At 40.3% G+C, this 24,312-nt stretch overlaps 1 protein-coding gene across 2 annotated transcripts in view; it reads left to right on the forward strand.

The window, feature by feature from the left end:
* GPATCH2L (G patch domain containing 2-like) overlaps positions 1-21,681 on the forward strand; it is a 31,139-nt gene extending 9,458 nt beyond the window's left edge. The window contains exons 3-9 of one of the 2 annotated variants that reach the window (XM_009993892.1): positions 1,088-1,264; positions 1,647-1,726; positions 3,781-3,848; positions 4,659-4,698; positions 6,757-6,842; positions 15,623-15,711; positions 21,509-21,681. In XM_009993892.1, coding sequence (XP_009992194.1) covers positions 1,088-1,264; positions 1,647-1,726; positions 3,781-3,848; positions 4,659-4,698; positions 6,757-6,842; positions 15,623-15,711; positions 21,509-21,681 — 713 coding nt within the window. Of the gene's footprint in view, positions 1-1,087; positions 1,265-1,646; positions 1,727-3,780; positions 3,849-4,658; positions 4,699-4,749; positions 4,805-6,756; positions 6,843-15,622; positions 15,712-21,508 lie in introns of both variants that reach the window. The other variant, XM_009993891.1, reaches the window with a different exon arrangement.
* The last annotated feature ends 2,631 nt before the right edge of the window (positions 21,682-24,312 follow it).

The raw sequence follows: 24,312 nt of genomic DNA on the forward strand, positions 1-24,312 counted from the left end.
AGCATTTTTTATAAAACAAGTAACTCTTTGTTTTTTTTTTTTTTTTTTTTTTTTTTTTTTTTGTCTGACAAGATGTGTTGGTAGGCATAGTGGACTTAAGTCTGGAATAATGTAACTTGATGAGGAAAGAAGAGTAAGTAGGGATGCTTGAATTGAGTCTTAATGGTAGGCAAATGAGAGTTTTCTCTAAGTCAGGTGTGTTATTCTTTTAAGGCAATGCAAAGTATCTTGCAGTTACATGGGACTGTTAGTTGGGCTAATGAAAAGCTAAGCGTGTCAGGTTCTTTGCCCTCTTCCTGCTTTTTCCTTATGCTGCTCACATGATATTGCTCTTGGGGAATTTCTAGCCAAGCAGGTTTACCATGAATAGTGTCTGATGCTGTTCAGTTTTAGACTGTAACTGCATTAATAACAGTGACCCTGCTTTGTGGAGACTTCGGTCATGACTTCTGTTGGTGCTGCTCTAGTTATGCAGAGAGTGTTTAGTTCTCACAGATTCTAAGAAATTTTGATTGAGACAGATTTGCAGCATGGTGAGTACTTACACTCAGAGTGACCATTTCTAATAGTTGTGTGTTTTCCTCTTAGCTGCTGTCTTAGGAGACTAGGGTTCTTTCTCATCAGTGAGTATGCTCCTTTTTGCTTACTCTATGAGCCTGGTCTTCTCCTGTTGTGAAGTCTCTCTGGTGACAGCCTGTTATGTGTGCCAAATGATTGCCTCTATCTCTGTCACAGTAATTACTTCAGAGCAAGAGTTGTGCGTAAGACATCACACAACATTGAACTAAGGTTGATGAGATGCAGTCACAACAGAGTGTGAAATCTGCCCTAGGCAGGTCTATAAAGAAGGCTTTGTTCTATAGGGAAATTGTGTAGACTGATGAGTTGGATAGTTTAAAGCATTTAGTGAGTCCCCATAGTTACTGCAGATCATTGAAACAGAATACAAATATAAGGCCCTTCAGGAAGGAATTCCTAATGAGTATTCAACTGTTTCACGTCCAGAAATGCCTACCTGTAGTATTCTGTGGGACTGTCACAGGGCACATTGATATTACCTGTGGCTAATTCCATCCTTTTTCTTTAGGAGATGATGAGCAAAGCGATTGGTTTTACGAAGGAGAATGTGTTCCAGGATTCACCGTCCCCAACCTTCTTCCCAAGTGGGGAGCTGACCACCGATCTGAAGTGGAGCGGATTGACTCAGGTCTGGACAAGCTCTCAGATTCCACCTTCCTTTTGCCCTCACGGCCAGCTCAGAGAGGTGAGGTCCATAAGGAATGCCATGTGTTTGAGAACTTCTGGTGTGATAGCAAAAGTAGATTCTGTTCATAGGTGCTGCAATTTAAACTGATACTGGTGATCTGTTAGGGTTTTTTTAGCAGTCCAATAAAAAATGGCTGTACCTACTAGAAAGGGTGCTAAAATACTCATAACAGTTACCCACGTTCTTGAGTCTTCTTTTTTTGAAATTGGGTTTTTATTTGGTTTGTGAATGAATTGGCATATATACCTCTTGCAGATTGAGAAACAAAAGACACAGGATCTCATTTGACCCCTAGACTACCTTTTTTTGCCTAGTGGTTTTGCCAGGAAGAAAGAATTTTCTGTATTCATCGCTCAGTTTTTCTGGGTTTGTTTTTCAGGATTTCATGCTCGCCTGAATCGCCTTCCAGGAGCTGCTGCCCGTTGTCTCCGTAAAGGTCGGAGGAGGCTTGTTGGCAAGGTATTCCCTTTTGGAGGATAATAATCGTGTATTTCCAGTGCTGATCAGTTCTGAAGTACTAAGTATTCTAAGATACCATATAAATAGTTTTGTCCAGAAAGGGGCTCCGTACATTTTTTGTTTTCGTGTATTGTTTGATTGTTTAACTGCTTTGACTGTCAGAAGTTGATTGAGTGACTAAGTGGATTTTGAGGCAGGTTTGGAGTGGCAAATACAGTTGATCAGTGCTAAAAACAGTATGAAAGGAGGTCTGAAGTTGAATGGCAGCATAAAAATCAAGATTTAGGCAGAAAGTAGGGGAAAATTATGATGGCATGAGACTTAACGCATGCTTATAATCTGAGGCTTCAAGGGCGAAGAGGTGACTCAAAGGTGAAGGAAGACCAGGTTTTAGATGGGGAATCAAACTGATATGAATGGCAGCAAAAGAAGGTGGTTTAAGCAGTCGCATTTTTAGCAGGGAAACAGAAGAATACGCGGGTATATGCATTAATGCAGACAACATTACCCAAAGGCATTGACTAAGTTTATTATATGTAAAGCAAACAACAGACAAAATATTAGTCCTGTTTCTAAAGGAATAAGCAAAACTTTGCAGATACCAGTCTAAAATAGGGAGGGATACACCTAGGCAGGTCTGGATCTTGGAGTGTTGATTTCTGGTACCTGTTGTAAAAGATGTTTCTGAGAGGGAAGGTCTTGGCTGTGTTTGGCTTTACTTTTATGGGATGTGCTGTGTGCTTTTTGAAAATAGTGGCATATATTCTGAGCTGACTGGCTTCAGAGAGGCTGTTAGCAAGGTATGTTAGGCCTGGAGTCTAGAAGGGTGCGACTTCTTAATTAAGTTCAGTCACACTTGAAAGATCCTTGTTTGCCCCTTCTTTCTTCTACTCACCTTGTTTAGTTGTAACCAGCGATTAAAATGTGGAGCCTCAGCTGGCAAGAGACTAGCTTTGGGTAGGGTTCCTCAGGCCACCTGCAAGTGGCTGGGCCTGTCAACAGCACCTCTGATGATCCAAATGAGAAGGATAATATTTACTTGTTTAATTCATCTTCATCGCCTTAAAGGGATCTTTGTCATTTGCAGCGGAGGTCACTGCTCCCCCTTCCCCTTCTCCCTCCAAATTGTAATCATAAATAATGAGTTTCATTCAGAGCTCCCCGCCAGCGAGCTGCTAATTACCAAAAGTACGGCTTGTAATTTACACAGTAATAAACCGTAAATTTAAACGTTACAGCACTCCGAGTTAATAATTTTCATGCTGTAAGAAACAGCCCATCTTTCACTCCTGCTGCTCCCCCCAAACTTTGAGTGTGTTTTGCTTATGTATCTGTCACAAACTATGAAGAATCTTACCTGTGAACGCCTCTTACCCTTATCTTCAGACCATTATTGCAAAGTCCGTTTCTTCCTTCGAGGTAGTTGCTATGCATGTATGAACAGCTTGTGCTTCAGGCTGTGTGTGTACACGTAGTCCAGCATCAAGGACATACACAAGGCAGTATCTCCCAGGGAGAAATGTGCTCCCTGAGCAAGTGCTCTCCTAGGGTGTGCCTTTTCTTTAACTGCTATGGGTCTTGCTGTTGAATTACTGCTTTCAAAAAAGGCAAAAGCTTGTTGCATACTTGTTGATTCATTCACCTGTGTTCGGTGAATCCCCACTGCTAGTGGGACAGTATAATGTCCTGTCTCTCAGCCTGTTTCTGCCCCAGCTAATCCCAGCAATGTGGAAATAAGCTCTTCTCAGCCATTTCCCCTGTTCTTAACTGCATCCTCTTGTGATGTATTTTGTACTGGTCCAGTCCTTGGTGAGCCCCTGTGCAGCAAATATTATCACTAAAATAGTAAATACTAGATTTTTGGTTGTTCTAATTAGATAAGTCAGCTCAGTTTTGGTTCTGAAAGAAGAGGGTAAGTATGTTTAACTGAGAGTGGGTGGGAAAGGAATAATGTGGCTCAGGGGAGTAAGATCTGTTCTTATTGGCAGCAGCAAACTATTGTGTCTGCTCACTGTGTGAGAGTCTGCAACCTTTTACCTATCTTTGTGTTTCAGGAGACCTCCATAAGCACTTTGGGCACCGAGAGACTAGGTCATATTGTTAGTGATCCACGCCAGAAAGAGTAAGATCCTTAACAGCTGTGGAGAACTTTGGGAGGGGATGAAGAACTATAGGGTCCTCTTTCCTCCTGGGACTGAAAGGAATGAGGAGCTGGGTGGTAACATAAGCATGCAGTAACCTGTGGAATGGGAGACAGTCCTCTACTGATCGCTCCTCTGTTTTCTTATTTGTAATTGCTGACTTCCCTTTTGTTTATAAGGCTGCCCCAGTGTGTGGACACTGCTCAAATGCCGTTTTGGTTACAGTCAGCTTTATCTTTCCCCCTCCCTTGTAGTGTGCTATTTCAATAACTTCAGATCTTCTGCACAGTACAAGAAGACTGAGCCTTTTATGTTAGTTATTTAAAAGGTTCTGTGTGAAGTTATGCTATGGGCACATACTCAGACTGCGGAAATGATGCTGACAAGGCAGCTGCGAAATTGCTTTCTCTTTTTTTGGTGGTCTGTCTCCTTCTCCAATTAGTATATTTAAATTGTAGTCGGCACCAGGAATAGTCGTGTTGCCTATTTTTTGTCATCCTGCTAATACTATTCTTGTTGGGCAACAGATGGGTAAGAATGGCACCTCTTGACTATAGTGCAGTGGGTCCAGCCTTCACCAGCTGTTTGTATCCAGTTTTTTTTCCTTAGATCTGAAATTTGTTGCTTTTAGTGTGACTCCTGCTGATGTCTAATCTTTCTTCTTCTCCCTCCATCTTTTTTCGTCCCTTCTCTCCTTACCCTCAACCCTCCCTTCCCCACCCCCCCCCGGCTTTGTTCACTCCTTCCTTGGCATTCCTCCCACCTCTTCTTCCAACTCTGCCTCCTTGCAGTTTTTGGTTACCCTCCATGGGGAAGAGAGATCGCAACCAGGTAAGCTGACTCTGCTCTACCTTTTTATTTTCTTGATTTTCTTCTCTCTAGAAAGAACAAAGTGCTGGCTTCTGATTTCCCACACACTGTGGCCAGTGCACATGAGGTAAGGTAGCCCTGTCCCTTCTTATATTGGTAACTGATGTCGTCCAGTCTTTGCACACAACCCATGCCTCAGCATTATATTGTCTATTTAAACTGAATTGCTCAGGAACTCCTTTTGTTTATCTCCCTGCTTCAGGTTAGTGTATGCCTTCCTCTCTGACAGTGAGTGAGAGAGAAAATGCCTCTTGGCAGGAGGAATTTTGACCTCTCCAAATTCCATAGGAATTGGACATTTTTTCTCTTTTTAAATGCTTTGTTTTGTCTTGTCTGGCTTACACTTCTACCTGATAGTCTTATCAACAGAGAAAGTAAAAAATTGGTGAGCTGATTGTGAGCAGCAGTTGTAAAAGGAAAATCTAAGAGGTGATGAGCAAGAGAAATAGGCATTCTTTTAACTGAAATTCTTGTGTGTACATTTTTATAATTTCCAGTAAGTCTTTCGTAGCTTCAGTATTAAGAAGCTTTTGTACTTGAGATATAAGAGCTTGGGTTTTTGATAGCAGAAAGCCAAAAGGGTCTTCCTTTTGAGCAGTCATTCCTAGCCACACACACTCTCTTCTATTGCTTTGCAAGTTGTTTTTTGGTTGGTGAGCAGTAGGGTTGAGATTTATTTTACCCTTCAGGTGACTAAAAATACATATATGGCAAGAAGAAGTTTTCAGGCCTTTGTGCAATTGTGTAGTTTCCCTTAAGGAGAGCATTTCACATACCACTTTTATATTGCTAAAGATGAGAATGATAACCACATAAGCTTTAAAATGACAAAAAATTATTACTTTTGTTTTTCTCAAATGAGCTTGAATCAGCTACCCAAGGTTACTGTTGATTCTCCCCTACTGTGCAGCTGCAGTATTACTTCACTGACAGTAGCAGTTCACATTAAGGAGAAGCTCCCTGACAGTAGCAGCTTTGTGGTGCACAGTGCCTGTTCTTTCCCAGAAAGGCTGAAGTCAGAGGCCTACTAGTGAGTTTTAGAGTTGCAGATAACTTTTAAGATAAGTCCTACTGTGCTTTATTAATTTGTCCTTATTTAAAAATGCATCAGTAACCCAAGTAATACAAGACTGGTATAGCACTTTGCAAAGCAGACAGAAAGGAATTTCCTGCTTGTAGTGTGAATTATAAATAAAGATGAGATGCTGAGTGGAAGTGTAATGCAGGTACCCCAGATAAACTACAAGTCTACAAGTCTTCTGTTTGCATGTTGAACAAAGTTTGCTCCATGCGTTGATTGACTAGATTATTCCATTTCTGTCATGACCTTTAAAAATATCTTGAGTTGTGTCTTCTACAAGAAGCTGTCTTGCACAGGTGTGATGCCTTCAGGATTTGTCTAGTGTGTGTCCAACAAAGGATCTAAGATGAGCGTGATCATGCAGTGTTCCTGAAGTTTATTTTAAGCAGTTTGCAAAGAAAGCTTGTGAGGTGGGTTGGGAGTGGGAGAAGCAACTCAGTTACTGTGCAATGATTTGGCACCTCATTGTGAATTAACCCTCGTGGGCCCAAGTCTTCCAGAGGTTTGTCTCAGTGATATGTGGGACCACAGAGGATACTGCAACTGGGAATTTCTGTGCTCTCACCAATCGTAACAGTGAATTTTCTCTTTACGTTGTGGAGATAGACAAAAGGCTTCCCAAAAGTGAGTTGGACATTTTGCTCATGGCATGCAGCAGTAGAGCTCTTTGAGTATGCTGTTAACCAACCAACATTTGTAATAATGAAAGTTGAAAGAAGAGTGTGTTTATAAGGCTGTCTATTGTGAGAAGATGGTTATGTGATTTGCTGTTGCACCCTCTGCTAGCCTTTTATCTGAAGTGAGAGTCACTTCTCACCTAGTCTCACCCTGTGATGTGTTGGAAAGGTCTCTTTATGAACAACTATGGATCTGAGCAGCTGTATCTGGAGACTATTTCTTTTAACACTTTGCTTAAATGCAATCTCTTGACTTTCCAGTTCAATCCATTATCTCCTCTGTACTCTCTGGATGTTCTTGCTGATGCTTCCCACCGAAGATGCTCACCAGCACACTGCACTGCCAGGTAACGCCCTTGCTCTGCTCTGTTGGGGTTGTCTCACTTCCTTCCCATGGGTTCTCTTCAGTTGTATTGTGTGGTCTGAACAACAGCCATAGATCTGGAAGCTGGCACACTTTGCCCTAGGAGGCCTGTGTTCAAATTTAACATAAAGCATACAGGTGCAGGTTGAGAGTCTCATACACAAAGTGCTTAGAGCATATAAACCATTGTATGACAGACTGGAAGAACACACTGTGCTTTTAGAAATAAATGTGATCTCTTCTGGATTGTGCAGAGACTTGCTGCAAGTCCGTTGTGTAGGTGCAAATGGACATAGTGTTGTTGTCCACTATTAATGTCAGAAAAAGATGAGAGGGTAAAGTGCTGACAAGCTTGTGTGGGTGACATGCTGAGGCATTTTGGTGTCCTGGATGCCTAAAATAGACCCTCTGAACAGATTCAGAACTCACCTGAGGTGACCTCTAATGGCTTGATATTTCTCCCCATTGGTATAGCTGGAATTTAGATTTGGTCTGGCCAAATGTTGGGTATATTTGAGTCTGCATAGTTGGAGTTAATACACCATTCTTGCGCCTTCTGCTGACTAATCCTAAATTAAATTCAAGTGTTGGCCTTGGAGGTGACTCCTGTTCTTGTGCTGCAGGTGATTATCTAAAGGTAAGGTGCCCTTGAGCTCTTTGCCTGTGCAAGGAGACAAATTCTGCTTATGTGTTTGTACGAAGGACCAAATCTGAAAGAAATGTCTGGACTTTCAGCTTTATGGTTTTCTTTCCCTTGTTAATTAGCAAATAGAGCATGAAAAATGTACTGAGGTTGTATGTGTCTGAACGAAAGCTTGGCACCCACCCAGCAAAACCTCTCCTCCCACTGGTTTCTGCAGGGAATTTCGTGATGTCGCACCATGACCTCATGCTGCTGTAGCCAGCATGTTAAACTGGAAAGGGGGAGGGAGGAAGGAATCAGCTCTTAAACATTCAACTGGATGAGAGTAAAAAGAATTCTGAAGATTGTACATCAGCAAATTGTTTCCTTTCTGTGCTTTTGCCCCAGTCTGGGGTATTTTGTGCCCATGAAGCAAAACAATTGATGGTCTCTTAATTTACAGTGAGGATAACCTTCCTTGTGCCTTGAGTGTTCTACTCAGCACTCTGCAGAAATTTGTCTTTCAAAAAGGAGAGCTAGACAAATCTTTCTCACAAATTACAACAGGGCAAAATCTCTAGGATGATCAGTGAAGGCCATTTCCTAAACTACTGGTTATGGCAAGAGATTTCTAAATCTGGAGGGATAACTTTTACATGATTTTGTGAATATGTAATCTAGTTAACCAATCCATATGTATGCTTAGTTCCTTTCTCTAATGAATGAGTGACTGGTGTCCTGACAAACATAATCCCCACTGAATTCTTACTGAATATTGGCAGAGGGGTTGTCCCATCCCAGAAGTAGGTTTTAAGTGCCTGTAGTTTGAGGAAGTAGTTCTATTTTAGTGTGAAATGTGCTCAAGAATATTTACAGGAGAAAAAAATATGGAAAGAATGAATGTGTTACGTGACCTCATGTATGTGGCAAGAATTGAAGGTGCTTGCTTTATGCAAAGTTGCTTCAAGGTCATTGAAGGAAATTGTTCCGTCACAGAAGCATTTTCTTGACAAAAGTTGTTCTTGAGCATAGATATTAGAGGAGGTTTAGGTGGTCTCTGTAAACACTGTTCAGCCATTGCTGTAGTTAACAACTTCCTCTTTCACCATGAATAGAGTCAGTTGCAGCAGTTTGTGTTTTAGCAGGCTCCAAACTGCTTGCATCCCACCTTGGAGAAACTCTACTCAGAAATTTGTCGAAATGGTATGTTGAAGTGAAGGAAGATAATCCCCTGAGAATGATAGGACATGTATTAGAGAAGAAACTGTGCTGATGTTATAGACATGGAATTTCTTCAGCTTTATGTGCACTGTGCCATGCAACATTGCCTCTCTCTGTTTAGTTTCTGTTATCACGAATGTGTCCAATGCAGTATAGTTACCAGGTGGATTCTTTCCTCTCCCATGGAAATGTTTTCTTTGTCTCAGTCATGGATTTTGGTGCAGATCATTTGGAAGTGCAGTTCTCTGGAAAACTGCTAACCCAGTGTGTTGTTGAAGCAGAGCTGAAAGCCAGGATACTGAGCACAGTTGGGGGTGTTCAAGAAAGACTTTGCAGTGTCAAGGAGGAGGTTTGGTGTGCAGGGTTCCTTGGGAAGTCTTATTTGAAAGGCTGTATAAATTTTACACTAGCAAGATTATCTTTCTTGCTTTACGTCTGTGATGAGAAGAGATTTCATTCAAAGTGTATGCACAGCACTGGGGATTTCACACCCATCATTAGAAGCAGTTTTGTGTGTGTGGTGACTGTTATCATTAGTGGTATAATTTTATTTTGTGAAGCGATGAGAGTTTCCTGCTTTCTTGCAGTCCTCCCGAGGGACAGCTGGTGTATTAATTTGCTGCATTGCCTCCTGGCTGTTCCCAGGCTGTTTTTCCTCTTCATCATGGAATTTTTAATGGCCCTGCTGCCTCTCGGGAGGCATGCAAGGAAGAGTACCTCAGGGATCTCTTCCTTTTTTCACATGCCTATAATTACTCTCCTTTAAGAGCACAAAACGTTTGCTAATCATATCTTGTCTGCTAAGGTTTCAGCTTGGTGATGCAGGCTGTTAAAAGCCAGCAAGTAGAGACTTGCATGGACAGCCCAAGTGATCCTTCCCCTCTTTCCTTCCTGCCCGTTTGCCTTTCTGGGAGAAAGAAGTGATCTGAACAGAATTTTCTTCTTGAACTCCTTCTGCTTTAAGAGGATTTTGTACAGGCTCAAGGCTCTTATTAGATTTTGGTTATTCAATGGCTCCATCAGTGGGAAGATGTTGTAAGTTGCTGGTTGGTGCAGTGTTACTCCATTGAGGCAGCGTAAGAGTTTCAGAAGAGTGTAGAGCCAATGTTCCCTTCAATTTGAGTTTGAATAGCAGGTGGAATAAAAGAGGAAGGTAGAAGAAAAATTGTCCTTAATGCCTTTTATTATTTGCCTAGCCTTGAAAATAGGATTATGGGTGAAAAACTCAATTAAATGTTCCCACTGGAGGTCATAGGAAAAGTGGATCTCAGATGGCAAGTAGATGTTAAAGGTGTAGATTTGAAGAACTGTGTTAGAGACCTCTAAACAGTACAGAAAAATCAAAGAAAATCACTTTGCATCTAGTCTCAGTTAATATTAACCATAAGCCTAGAGTTTAATTTGGTTTAGAAGCTTGCCTGTGATCTTGCCTGGAACACAGGATAAAGATCTAACGGGTTGAATGTTCATCTCCTAGTAAACTGCCAGTTCTGCCCTACCCTGGCTTTGATAGTGCTTTTAGAGTGAAAAGGCTTGAATATCTAGTTCTAGTTCAAGCTCTGGAAATATGCTCATCAAAGTAAATCTTGTTCTTCTGTATCTGTGCAGAAATCTTGACATTTTTGTTTCTTTCTTAAGCACATAGAAGTGTAGGGGTTGTCTGCAATGTCAAGCCTTTCCTGAGGCAGCTGAGAAGTGAATGGTTGTTGACAATTTCATACTGTCCATTGACCAGGACAGTATCCATTTCATTCCATGCAACCTGTCCACACATCTTCATTTTCCTGGAATTGTCTTAATGTGAAAATGTCTTCTGTAAACTGTTTAGGCGTCTTTCTCCCTTGTTTTTTTTTAAACTCTTTTTCCATTTAGCTGCAGCACTTTCATGTATTTCTTTACTAAAGCCTGGCTAATACTGCAGTTATGGATGTAACTGAATTCTTCTGACAGGCACGCAGTGAACAACAGCTATCAACCTAGTGTCCCATGCAGTTGTCTGAGGCCTGATGCTCCCATTTTGTCGAATCCAAATTCTGTGGAATGAAAAAAATTCCCCTTGGCTTCAAAGTTATGTTTACTTGCTATTGCTTTTTTCACCTATAAAGCAAGTTGCCATCAAATCTGTAAACTTAGTAGGACTGGCAAATACTAGGACTCTTTCTGGCACAGATATCCTATGATTCAGTATGAAATTAAACAATGCAATATATGGGATCTCATCATCTCTGCTTAGAATGCTTACCTGGAAAACAAGAAGAAAATGTGTTCACTTGCATTTGCCCCACAAAGACTTTTAGGGATGAAATTGCCATGTTGTTAAGAATGCTTACTTGCAGAACAGACTGCTGCTACAGATCTGTGGGATTTGGATGATTTAAGAAGTGACCTGACATGTTAGTGTTTTTGGAATCTGAAAATGTATTCTTGAAGGTCTCCCATGAGGCTCTGCAGAGCAGTGGGGACTCCGTTATGCACAGGAAATACCTGCAGTGTGATATGATAGCAAGAACCACTTGCGTACATGGACGCTTTGCTTGCAAATTGGATGAAGAATTTGTATTGTTTTACACCTGTTATGTGCAGATCAGACTTTGGTGCCCAGCTGGCTCTGTAGTCGTAGGAGGACGAACTCTGCTTTTGCTATTAAATTGGTGAAGCCACCATCGACTGCCTCAGGTAACGCTCCAGGGGTTAGAGAGAGAGCCTTTTATTTGGCCTGTGTTTGCTGGGATATAGCATCACAACAGCAGCAGCTGAGTTGTATGGAGTTTTAGTAGCAGTATCTGTGTTAGATGGCTGTCTCTGCTGAGCAGTTACTTTAACATGAGGATAATGCATCCCTTGTTTGTATGACAGTAGATTAATGGCTGGCTTGCGCTACATAATCCAAGTGCTTTGCTTCCTCTAAGGATAGAGTTAGGATAAAGATTGTGAGCAGAGAAGCTGGAGGATATGAAATTACTGAGAGGCATACACTCCCATGTGTGTCATGTGTCTCCTGCCTCTGAGAAAGCCACAACTGTCACAGTTAGCTCTGTAGGGCCTTTTCAGAGACCTCCAATTGTGAGATTCGGGGGTTTTTAATCTCAAATTTTGAGAGAGTGGACATGGTTTTACAATCTAGACTTTTCTTTACAGATAGTGAAGGTTTCAGGAACCTGATGCTGATCAGTAAGGTTCTCTGTATTGTCTCCTACAGATGATATTGCCAGTCCTGGTTTTCTGTTGAAAGCCTGTGGTATTTGTACAATAGTGGCAAGCTGCTGTGACCCTGTATTCCAGCACATGCTCACCTTGAACTGTAGGAGTGAGATAGAAGTCCAGTGTATGCAATTACAGTTCATTTGGGGAAAAAAAAGTCATAGAAAAAAAAAAAAATGCAAGGATTACTTCTGATACATTAGAGACAGCAGTGAATCTCAGCTATGTAGCAAAGCCCACTTTTTCTCTACTGTGATCTGTGTGCAGAATTAGGTACCATTAAGTATTATGTTAAGAGCAAGAGACAAATCCATATTTCCTGGATAATTCCATTATCTTATGCTTAAAAAAAAGTATAAAAAAATTAATAACTATCAGAAAGACACGATAGACTTTTTTCCTATAAACCCATTTTTTCTATAAGTATGTAATTTTTCATTCACCAGCTCCTGGCAGCGAGAGGCTGTAGTGTGAGCTGAATATATTGCAGCCATCAGCATAGTTGCACTTTGGATCCTGCTTTGTCTCTCCAGGTGTGTTTTACTTTTTCTCTTCACAGGTTAGAATTTCAGTCCTCTCTAGATTGTGATGTAAATTTTAACAGTACACTCTGATCATCCAGGAGTTCCAGCTGTGACTGAGCACCGTGGTGACTTCGGGTTTTTTTTAAGATCAACAAGCCATAGTCCAAAAGTAACCAGGCAGTTATTTTCTCATTACTGTTTGTGCAACATTGAAGAAAGCCTAGCAGAAGAGATAGAAAGCCAGTAAGGACAAAGTACCATCCTAGTTTCTCTGTTTAGGCCCAGATCTTTCATTCCACAAAGCTCTGTGCCTCAGACTTCTTCACAGAGGGACTTGTGACAACGCATGGATGTGCATTTTCTGTCAGCCTTTTCTCTCAGCCCTGTTCTGTTGTACTTGGAAGTAGTTTTTAAACTGTTCAGAAGAGTGGTTAAAATTCAGCTTTGGCAGAAAAACTAATTTGTTGTTGCAGCCTGTCAGTGAAACTTTCAGAATTTATAGTTCAGCCTGTCCACTGCAATGTTGTGTGCTGCGCATACCCATGACCTGACTTTCCTGGTAGTGGTATTTCTAGGAGTCTGCTGTTAAGCTGGGATTCACAAACTGTTCTCTTACGAAAATAGCACCTGTATTATGTGGGGTAGTGACTAGAAATTTAGATTTTAAAGTGTGGTATCTACCAAAAAATGCATACTTCATAAATTATACCTCAGACACCCTTTCTGTCTTAATGAGGACTATCATCCCTGCATGCATTCTTCTGCTTCTCTTCCCAAGGTACCTAGCACCTGGAGATTCCCTGTATGCAGATTTATGGTGCCTGTAAAGTGCACCAGCCACTTGAAACTGACACTTTTACCACCAGGTCAGTCAGAACCAGTGAATAATCGATAGGTTCCTGATTTACTAACTGAAGTGTGGGAAATCAATAAGGGATAAACCTGAATGAAAAACATGTTACAGAGACAATTTATGACCTCTGAGCCTTTATGTGTTAGAGGCAGGGCTGCTAGATGCAGCATCCTTGCTGTTAGTTCCAGCTGGAGTACGATTTGCCTTTACTTTCACTACAAGAAGGGATTCTGAGATTCTCATATTGTAATTTATTATTTTTTTTTTTGAGGTAAAGGTAGATGTGGTTTGAGCATGGACTTGAGAGCTAGGAACACTTATACAAAATCTAGCTGCAACATTTGTGAACTGAGAACAAATTGCAGCAAGACTCTTGGAAATGATAGTGCATACTTCTCTCCTAGTCTGTAGTGATTCTCCTCCAAGGATCTGCTGGCTAATATTGTTGCAGGTTCATAAAATTAAAAAGGGAACCTTATTGTTACTATGTGATAAAATGAGTTGGATTATTATATATAATTATGTAGTCATCTAGGTAGTAATCTGATACTGTGTCACTGATGCAAAATAAAAAACCTGAAGTTCCACTTGACTGAATTGTTTGAGACTATCCTTTTCTTGAGCTGTGTGTGTCTGGATGTTTCAGAATTCATGGTAGAACTGTTGCTAAAATACCATGTAGCCATATCATAATCACGTACAAAAGCAGTTTTTAGCATATGTGAAGTCACCTGTAGATTAGTCACTTATGTGTACAAACACCAAATTCCAAGATACAGAGTATAGGTGTGCTGATATTTTTGAAAGCCTTTAATTCATGTTTTCAGGAGAATTCTGAGTCAGGTTATATTAATAGCTGTTCCCAGATAGGAAAATTTGTCTATCAGTGAAACTTAGCACAATTTAAAATTTTTTAAAACTGTTCTTTAATGTCAGGTATAGATGACAGATCTTGCGGACTTCTTGTAGGGCTTTTGAATTTTAGTTGAGAAGACAGAAAGGTAGATTTTTCTTTCTTATTTTGAGGTTGTGCATTTGTTACAGGTAAGTAGGTAGACCCAGCAGCATTCAAACAATTTGTAGTCTTGGTTGGTATAGGAAATTTTTTGTGCTCCCTACACTGTTCTGTATAGCTATAACAGCACACTTTGCTTTTGCATAGATTCAGTGCCTAAAATTGCATATATATTGTAATTATGCTGCTTATTTTTGATAGATTTTGGCATGAAAATATGAAGCCAGGAACTTTTCCTTTTGTCATCTGTAGAATATTTCAGAACTCAATAAACTTGTTTGTTAAACTTTCAGGAATTTTTAAAAATCAAAATAACAGGCTCTAAAGACACAGCTTTTCATCCTTTAAACATAATAATTTATATGGTTCCAATCGTTACACCACGTAAACGTCTCACAATCTTTGATTGTATTTGCAATGTAATTCTGCATTTTGTACATCAGATCTGATGCAGAGTGACCAAAGAACTTGGCAGAGAAACATCTCAGACAAAGCAGAGATTTTGACCCAATGTCATTGCTAAATTATGTATTTGTTTTCAATATAGTTTGTATTTGAGCAAGTTCTCTGGTCTGCTGACTTCTCTTTTTGGAATTAAATTTCACTTCTCCCTATCTAGAACTTGGAGGAGTGCTCAGTTTATGTCAGTCCCAATATACCAGTGGTTAAACTGAAGTGGTTATCAGCAGGCTTCAGACTCAACAGTTGATATGACCAGGACAGATTATGCCTTTCAGCCAGTTTACAGGTTTAGCAAGGCTGTATTACCATAAGCCAGATTCAGCTGTTTTCACAGCACTTTGAAAAGGAAATAATAATTTTGAAAATGCATGAGACAATTCTGCATTCCTAACTTTATGAACTTACTACTACTGTAGTGGAAACAATATGCATGGACATTTGGAATATAGGTACATTCAGTACTAAACAGGTTGCAGAAAAATTTCTGAATAAGGGAGCCAATAGCATGCAATCTTGCAGACATTTGTTGTGCTTTATAGAAGTAATGGTAGGACATGTTTTGTGTCACTGCATAATCACATCTTTACTTATGCAAGGAGTTATTTTCAAGTTAATACAAAACAAGATCCTTTAAAGACTAAGAAATAATTATTATGAGTGATTTATATGTGTGAGCTCTAAAAAAATGGGAGCATAATGGTATATTGACAAAAAATGCGAGCAAAACTTCCCTCAGAAGCATTTGATTTGTGCTGCCTACTAGTTAAGAAGCTAAGAGGAAGGTGGGAGTTGGAGGGTGATTAGCAAAAGTCTTACAGGAAGAATATACCGGAATAGAGTTCAATTTGTTTTAATTTCTCTGTAGGCAAGCAAATGTACACCTGGGACCACCATGTTCAAGGGACATCAAGAGGAAACGAAAGCCAGCTGCAGCCTCCATGTCCAGCCCATCAGGTAACTTTGATGTATCTGTGTGCCACCTTTTCAAAGTAATGTCCCTCTTCAGCAAAGTGCCAGAGTCACAATGGTAAAAAAACAGCATTACCTGGATTTGAAACTAATTAAATGTGTCTGAGAATGGCTGTGGGTGAGAGAGAATATTGTGTGGTTATCACAGAATCAAATGCTACCTACTAAAGAAATCTTTGTTGATGCAGCTATGGTAAGTTTATGTAATTTCCAGTGCTTCACTATGCAGAGGGTAATAATCTGTTTCTTCGTAAGGTGTTATTTCAACTGTCTCTAAATTATACAATGCATGGTAATAAGGTGATCAGTATAAACACTGTGTTCCTTCAGCGTTGGGCTGACATTAGCTGATGGCTCTGATGCCCTTTTTCAGGGTGTTTCTAGACACTTCCACAGGAGCAGAAATCTAGCAATTTCTCCATCATCTCCTGTTCCCTGGGAGTTGTCTTACTCTTGTGGATGAAAACAGTTTTTTTTTCTTTCTTGCTCTGGGGATGTAGTGATTAAAATCCTGGTTTATTTTCATGTGGCATATTTCTGCAAAATATATTGATTACTCATCAGAATCTGAAAATGGTTTAATATGGAGAAAACAGAGGGGTTTAGGAGACTTCTTTCTGGCCTCTTACCCTACCTTCTCTTGAAATCTTTTGCTTACTACCAAGTGACCCATGTTCTTCCAACTAGCTTATTAAAAAATGGCCACTGTAATCCAGTAACAAGGCAGTGCGTAAACTGATGGAAAAAATGTTGATGTGAAAGCAGTGGGGAAGGCCAAAGGAACTGATGATGAATAGGAATAGTGGGTAGACAGTAGAAGTAGGGAAGAAAGCTGTGCTGGCTCTCTAGGCCACAGATCTGGATTACAGATTGTCTGAAAAGCTCCGTATTAAAAAGGGAAAAAAGCCACATTAAATTAATAATATCTTGCTCAGCAAGAGAGTAATCTGTTATTGACTGTTTATTTGGGATGTTCTTTTCTGGCTTTTGAATATTCCTTGATTGGATATTAAGACTTCTGTAGTGAAAGGATTAGTAAAATCATATGTCTGCAGCCGCAGAATTACAGTTCTGAGATACTAGATTTTCTTGGTATAAATGCTAGTGTCTCACAGTCCCCTGTTACCTGTGCATTTATTTGTTGTTCAGAGTGTATTCTGTACTGCATTGCTGGTCACTTTTTATGGTGAGAGCTGCTATTTCTGTGCCTACTCGTAACAAAATATATTGTAAATTGTACTTTACCAACTAGGCAAATTGTATAATGAGCACTTTTTGATGAGTTGAATCTGCATTTGGAGTGGAACTCTCAGTACTGGAAAAGAGCACAGAGGTTTGAAAGGTGTTTGGGATTTTTTAGGGATGAGGGAGAGAAAATTAGATTATGTATTACAAAATAAGGAAGGAGAGTATGGTTACCAGAATCTGGACATGATGTTTGTACTGATCATCAAGAGGGAAGTGCTGCAAGGTCTTTAAGGGTCAGAAATGGTAAAGATACTGTCCTTAGACCCTATTTAGAATTGTGCCCAGCAAAATTAACAGACATGGGCAGCATTTGCTACATAGCTGACTTGTGGAAAGAAGCTTTTATGATTGGATAACTGAAGCTGGAGCACAACCTGGACATATAACTTGGAAACATCTCAAATTTAATATTATTTCTGTCAGAGGTGATCTGACTGTGGAATTACTAACACCTAAAGAAATGTGCAGGATTGCTCTGCAATAATTAAAAATTAACTGATGACTCTTACACTGGTTAGACACTGATGAGATAGATACAGATTTTTCTTCCTTGCTATGCATCTACTCAGACCTTTATAAATGTATTTTACTGAGGTTCCCCTGTACCTGGGGAATCATGGCTGCCTCATTTTCTCACTTTTTATGTTTATGATATTTTACTTCTGCAGAAGATGAAACAGGTGAATCAGAATGCAGGCCCGTGCCTGTCACTGAAGGCACCTGGAGTGCTGGATTTCTTTACCTTTAAATAGCTCCTTGACTGAGTCCAACAGCTCTGTCTCACTTGTTGACCAGGTCCTGCTTCAGTGATCTCCTTTTTTGCAACCTGAGTGCCCCACGGAGGTGAAGGACACAGCCTGAGCTGGCTCCGTCAGTCAGCAGAACAAATGGGCTTGCTCTGCCGAACATCGGGCCATCTCGGATTCCACCTCTTTTATAGAGATGAGTGATGAAGAGGGGCTCGTTCCGCTTTGCCGCTGTATTAATACACATCAGGGGCCAGCTCCTGGCACTAAATCACGCTGCTGCATACATCTGTTATCAGACTCCTCACCAGTGTGATGAACAAGACTGCAGATAGAAGCTTCCTTGTGTCATTCTTTATAGGATTTTCCTAAAAGAATAAATAGCTCAAATCTCTGCCAACACTCTTCCCTGTCATTGTGATGAATTTAGCTTCTTTCTTAAACATGCAGCTACAAATCTTCCCCTGTCACCTCACCCCCCCACCAGCCTCAGAAAGTTTGGAGTTGAATTTGGCTGAAATCAGAAGATGCTAATAAAAGGCATATGAGATGTGGAAGCAATCTCTCTTCTAGCTGCAGGAATGAGAGAAAGGAGCTAGAGATATATTTATTTGGGAGCCAAACAAACTAAGTTCTTTCCATGTCTTCTCACATACTTTTGTAAATGTGATTATTTATGGGTTTTGGTAAAGCATTGTCCTGGTTTGAGCCAGGATTAAGCCAATTTACTTTTAACTGATTTTTTTTTCCTTCAGTGAGCTTTCTTTTAACTAGCAACTGTGTGTTCTGCTAGGCTGATAAGACACTGGAATGTTTTTGTAACTGCTGTGTCTTCAAGGTCGCACCTTCACTCTGCCGGCTCAGACACTAAGGGGAGATGTGTGACCCCCCCGTAGGAGGCTGAGTTGAACAGACAGCAAAATTGCCCAGAGATACTCCATTCCATATATCTACGTAAGCTCAGAGAAAGGTCAGAGATCACAGAAGACAACTTCCTTCCTTCTTCTCCCCTTCTCTTCTGTCCATGGCTGGTGTCCAGGGAGGACTCCGTCCATCCATCACCGTCAACCCTTAGGCCCGAGCTCTCCTGACCCTCATCACTCTGCGCTTTCGCCATCAGCATCTCCAGGATTCCATGGGACTGTCTTAATCAAAGGGGATTGCTGTGGGAGTTGCTGGGGGCTGGGGGAGGCGAGAGGCTTTTGCCCATACCTGAACATATTTGCATATAATTGTATATATTTTCTTATATCATTCATTAGTGTTTAATTAAAGCTGTCTAGTTTAGTTTTCAATCCAGCCAAGTCTCTCTCTTTTTCTCTCTCTCCTTCCCTACCTGGGTGGGAGGGGCAGGGGATCGAGAGCATTGTTGTCGGACCTGAGTCAAACAGTGACAAGCATCTTTTGTCAGAGACCCCTGAAGATCAATAAATGTGTATTACTGTAGCAGAAGTGCCTAGGTTTCTATTGTATTGTTACAGCTTTAAATTTCTGATATTAGTCCTGCCTTTGGAGGCTAACTGGCCTAAATACTGTAACTGAGATAGCTGCTAAAGAATAGCATTTTGGGAAGAGGCATGGCTGCTGCAAGCAACAAGAAGTGGGTAGGTAATTCAGAATGCATTTGCACTTTAGGAAGTGGCCATTACCAAAATTAAGCTGGACAAACTTATGCAAATGTTGAGAAAGTTAGTGCTATCCATGCTAGACAATTCAGGAGTATATGAGCCCTAAAGCATGAGGCTTTCACTGGATTAAGAACAAAAGTCTGGTGTAGTTTGACAGTAGAATAAGGAAATGTGGAGGAAGTAAGATGTACTGTACTGGATTAGACCAGAAGTTTATCCAATCCAGAGACCAACAGCCAGTATCTAGGGAAGAAGAAAGTCTGTAATGATCAAGGTCCTTTGAACTTCCAGTGATCTAAGACTTTGGGGGCTTCAAAAGGCATGGTTAGTGTCCTTGTGTTCAGTTACTTTCCATTGCAATGCAATAGATTTGGAATAATATCCACAGTGGCACAGTAGAGCTTGTCTAAGAAATACTGCATATTATTCTCATGGTAGTTATTATCTGGTTTGAAGGGGATGTGATGAAAACTATACTGTTTGTTTTCTGTTTGTCAGAATAGGCCACAAGCTTAGATGGTTTTGAAATAAACGGTGAACAATTCTCCAGCTTTACATTGATGTTTTTAGTGTTTATATGGTCCAGTCCCCTGTATATGTAACAGTGCACATGTTAGCTGGCATCCTATTCAGGTATTGCAGTGAGTCTAGGTTGAAAATCTGCATAAATAGATTTTTGTTTGCCTTGACACATATTTACACTTAGCTTGTGAAAAACAAGAATTTTTAAATTATGCTTCTAAAGCTGCTTATCTGAGAGCAGTCTGTTGAGTAATAGCAATTTGGTGAATTTTTTCTCTTATTTCTTGCTTATGTATTGTCTTTTTCATGGTGTGATGGCACCTAGTAGCAAGAAGCCTTTTGCAGTCATCTGTTGTTGTTTTTTTTTTTCCTTTTTATGAGCAAAGATGGAGAGCCTGAGTCAGGAGGCTGCTGGTAAGGAGCCCATGATGTAGTATTGATGGTGATTATTAGTTTAGGGACTTTGACTTACATTTTTTTGCATGTTTAACATGACCTTCAGATGGAGGACTTTGATGGGCTAGAGGTAAAACATGCAACATACTGTTATCAGCTGTGTTGTTGTGGCTGTGTGGGAGTGACTCATTGTTTTGGATGTACAGAAGCAGGATTGTTGGGGTTCCAGATCTACCAAGTGTGGAACCTTGAGCATTGAACCTTCTTTTCATTTAAAGTTCAAAACAATCAGTGTTCTAGTTAAGGCTTGTTATGGCCTCTTTATCCTTAATCCACTGCAGAGCAGCAGAAGTAACTTGTAATAAAAACACACAAACAACTATTATCTGTTGTGAGAATACAATGAAAAAAATGTGTTTTGAACTAAAGCACTTAAATGTTCAAAAAAATTCAGGTTGCTCCAAAGACTCCTGTGGTGATTACTTGTTTTTATCCTTCCCTGTTCTGCTTTTGAGGACTGAGTGGTTCAGAATACTGAGAAAGAGGAATAAACTCTCATATCTCCAGGTTTCTAGCAGTCCTTCTGGAAATTTGGGTGATTGTTTGGTTGAGTTATGCATCTGCAAATCTCTCTTGCTAATTATAGCCTGTCCCATTTTGAAGCAGTGGTTGTACTGAGAAAATGAAAGTGGATTCCAAACTAGCTGAGCAAGTAGCTTCTTGTAATAATATGCTGATTTACCATACTGGATATATGTGGAGGTTCATGGTACTGCCTTTACTGGGTAAAGAGGAGAGGTATATTTTTATTCTTAACTGAGCTTTGCAACCTGAAATTTGCCAAGCTTGCAGAGACACAGAACTGAACAGGGTTAATTGAGTCTTTGTGGAGACATCAAACTATCTTCAGTTGAATGATTATGAATTGATTCAGTTTAAGTATGGGACAGCTAAAGCTCTTGATTTTCAATAGGAACTTTGACTAAGGCAAGCAGTTAGTAAACTGAGAACTTGGAGTTCTGAATGTGCGAATCATTAGGGCAAAGGTATTAATGCTATCAAGAACTTACCTTTCAAAGAAATTTGGCAGGGGAACTTGAAGGAACTTGGTAAATAACACCTACATATAAGAAATTATATATATGAGGCATTTGCCATGAAGTCACTTTTTCTAACTTTTTTTTCATTGTCCTTTCCTACTCTCTTCCTCTGTTCCCCCTTTCCCACAATTTTATATTCCAGCAACTTTATCTGTCCACATGGATGCAGCAGAGTCAGAGCTACCAGCACCGCCATCCATGAGATCCCAGAACTCTGAGTGGACAGGAAAAACACCAGCAGCCGAGAAAGCCACTATTGCTCCCTCCAGTAACTTTTTTAAAATGCCACCAGAGAAGAGCCCTGGATACAGCTAAAAAGAATCATTGCAACTGTAGAAGATTGCCGGATTGTGGAAGTGTTTGACTCTGGCATGTGTCCTCACCAAATGTCTTGTTTGGCAGTAGTGATACCTGCAGTAGCAGAGCATGATGCGTGCCATCATCCTGACCCACCTGAGTGCCCCACATACCTAAATCATGTCTGTGAATCCGTGTTTTAAAAAAGGTGATCAGTGTTGGCACCGCAGTGGCTTTTAAAAATGTTCTTTCTCTTGCTGTATTTATTATGTATTCATCTCCTTCCCTGATGCCAGCTCATATGTGCTGGGTCACGTACAGGTTCTTCCGGGTTTTCAGATCTTTATTCACCCCCTGGAAATGTTTGTTTGTGCATTTGACTTTTTTTGGGTGAAAGTCCCACTACAACTCAGGGAGGCAAAAGTCTCTCCCTGCTTTCTTCCAGACCAGGAAGATTTCTTGGCTGAGGAATGAGGAGGGAATGCAAACAAGTCAAAATGTGGAAACTGAATTCTGTATCAGCAGAATATTTTCAGACCATGTGCTAATGGACTCGAATCACGTTGCTTCTAGTGAAGCAAGTATGGTGCTTGTCCATTCAGAAATTGCCATTGGCTCACTGGCAGCATGGTCCATTAGACCTTTTCCTTTTTCCTTGTTCTCAATGTCTTTAATCTTGCTTGTGTATTGCATGTTCTTTCCTAAATCCCCTGTTGGATAAGGATTTGGGAGAACTACTTTGACAGAAATGTGCAAGCTCTCCTGTAAAGGAACCTGGGCCCTTGGAGTATGGTAGAGCCTATACAGAACCTCAATTTTTTTGGTGTATAAATTTAAAAAATGACCTGGATTTCTAAAGGGTGCTTGCCATTGAAGTTGACAAAAAAAAATCATTATCAGCTGAGTTCAGAGTATTCTGGTTATTGATCAGACCACTTCTGTCTCATGTTTTCCCTCTCTTCAAAAAGTATTATCCGCTTTATCTGCTAGAGGTGTCTTGTACTTTACTCCACAGCACACACAGAAGAGATTCTTCTCATGGCACTACCATTTGGTCCCCTATTACCTTCTCTGTTGCAGAATATATGGAGTGTGTTTTCTCCCCTCTCTTTTCTTGAATTATTGTTCACACTTGACTTACTTTTCTTTAATTACTCTGCCTGGAACTTATTTTGGGCTGTTTTTTTAGAATATATTACCTTCATAGCATATGTCAAGGAACAGTTGGCCTCCTGGCTTCTTAAGTCCTTCAAAAACAGGGTCTGTTTGTATGCATAGAACTCCTTCTGCTTTCCTCACTGGGTGGAGCTTTCAGACAGTACCATGTAAGCTTGTAAAATTAATTTTGAATGTGAAGGTGCAGCTAGCAGTCTTAAGTAGATAACAACATTTGCATGAGTTTAGTGGCTTTGCAGTGTTCTCCTTATAAATCAAATAGCTGAGGGAACAGATTTGATTGTGAAGACAGAAAGTGGTGATTTATACTTAACTCTGTATTAAAATGTTAAATGGTCATAACATGCACAAAACAAAAATTGAATGACTCACTAAATCGTGATAGACAAATACAGTTATATTACAGACACACCATCCATGTCTGATCCCCTAATACGTACTTATTCGTGGGGAGAGATCCAAATTGGATTTATATTTTGCAGCTCAAGCAAACTGTCAGATCTGACCATGTAAATCCCACTCAAAACTTTTTATTTATTTATTTTTTGGTGCTGGTAGATTTTAGAACTAATTAGAACAGGGGAAGCCTTTTTACCTTGCTGCAGGAGTACAGAGGTCAGTTTGGATTACAGGACAAGCTTTAAGGGTTTTGTGGAGAGAGGAGCGTTCCTGTTTTAATATAGTCATTGGATTGTCTTATTTTGTACTTTCTTTGAGAAATGGTACTTAAGAGGTAGCACAGGAAGTCTCAGCACTGGAGGGCCTGTAATCTAGAACACACAAAGAAAAGGTAAACCTAGAGCAGTGAAGAGTAGTAGATGCTGTAGTACTCATGAACACAGTGAAGGGGAAAGGTGGTCACATTCTCATGGCAAACCTACCCATAAATTTTAGGATTGGAAGCCATGTAACTTAACTTGCAGGCTGTCTCAGCGACACGGTGTGGTTCCCTAAAACTGCATTTATGCAAATGAGTGTTTTTAATCTCATGAAGGATCCTCCACAACCTCTCTTGGTTTGGGTCTGTTAAATAGACTCAGATTACTGAGCATGCAGCTGAAATGTTAAGCTTTGGCTGTTGTAGTTTTCTTTTTAAAACCAATTCTGAAATATGTTGCTACATTCCAAATATTGTTCAAAGTAGTTCTATTTTTTCTGTGGTGTCAGGACAATTTAAAAACTTTTATAAGAGAGGTGTTTGAGGTATTAGGGATCCCTATCAACTGCCCTCATCTTGCTCATTGCAGCAAGGGATAGGGGGAAGGTTACCAGATTTCATGTGTTTTTTCTCTGGGGGCATGGAAAGAGAATTTATCAGATTTTCCTATTGAGGTCAGTAGCACTGTTCATCTGGTTAAGCTCTTGCTTAAGTTGTAAGCTCCTAGGAGGTCTTCCTCGCCTTTAAAAGTTGAATGTACATGTGGCAGTACTGAAGAGTAAGTGTAGCAGGCCTTGTCTTGATAAGCCATACTT

Source organism: Chaetura pelagica, unplaced genomic scaffold (assembly GCF_000747805.2).
Source record: "Chaetura pelagica isolate M959 unplaced genomic scaffold, ChaPel_1.0 scaffold11, whole genome shotgun sequence".
Classification (NCBI taxonomy): domain Eukaryota; kingdom Metazoa; phylum Chordata; class Aves; order Apodiformes; family Apodidae; genus Chaetura; species Chaetura pelagica.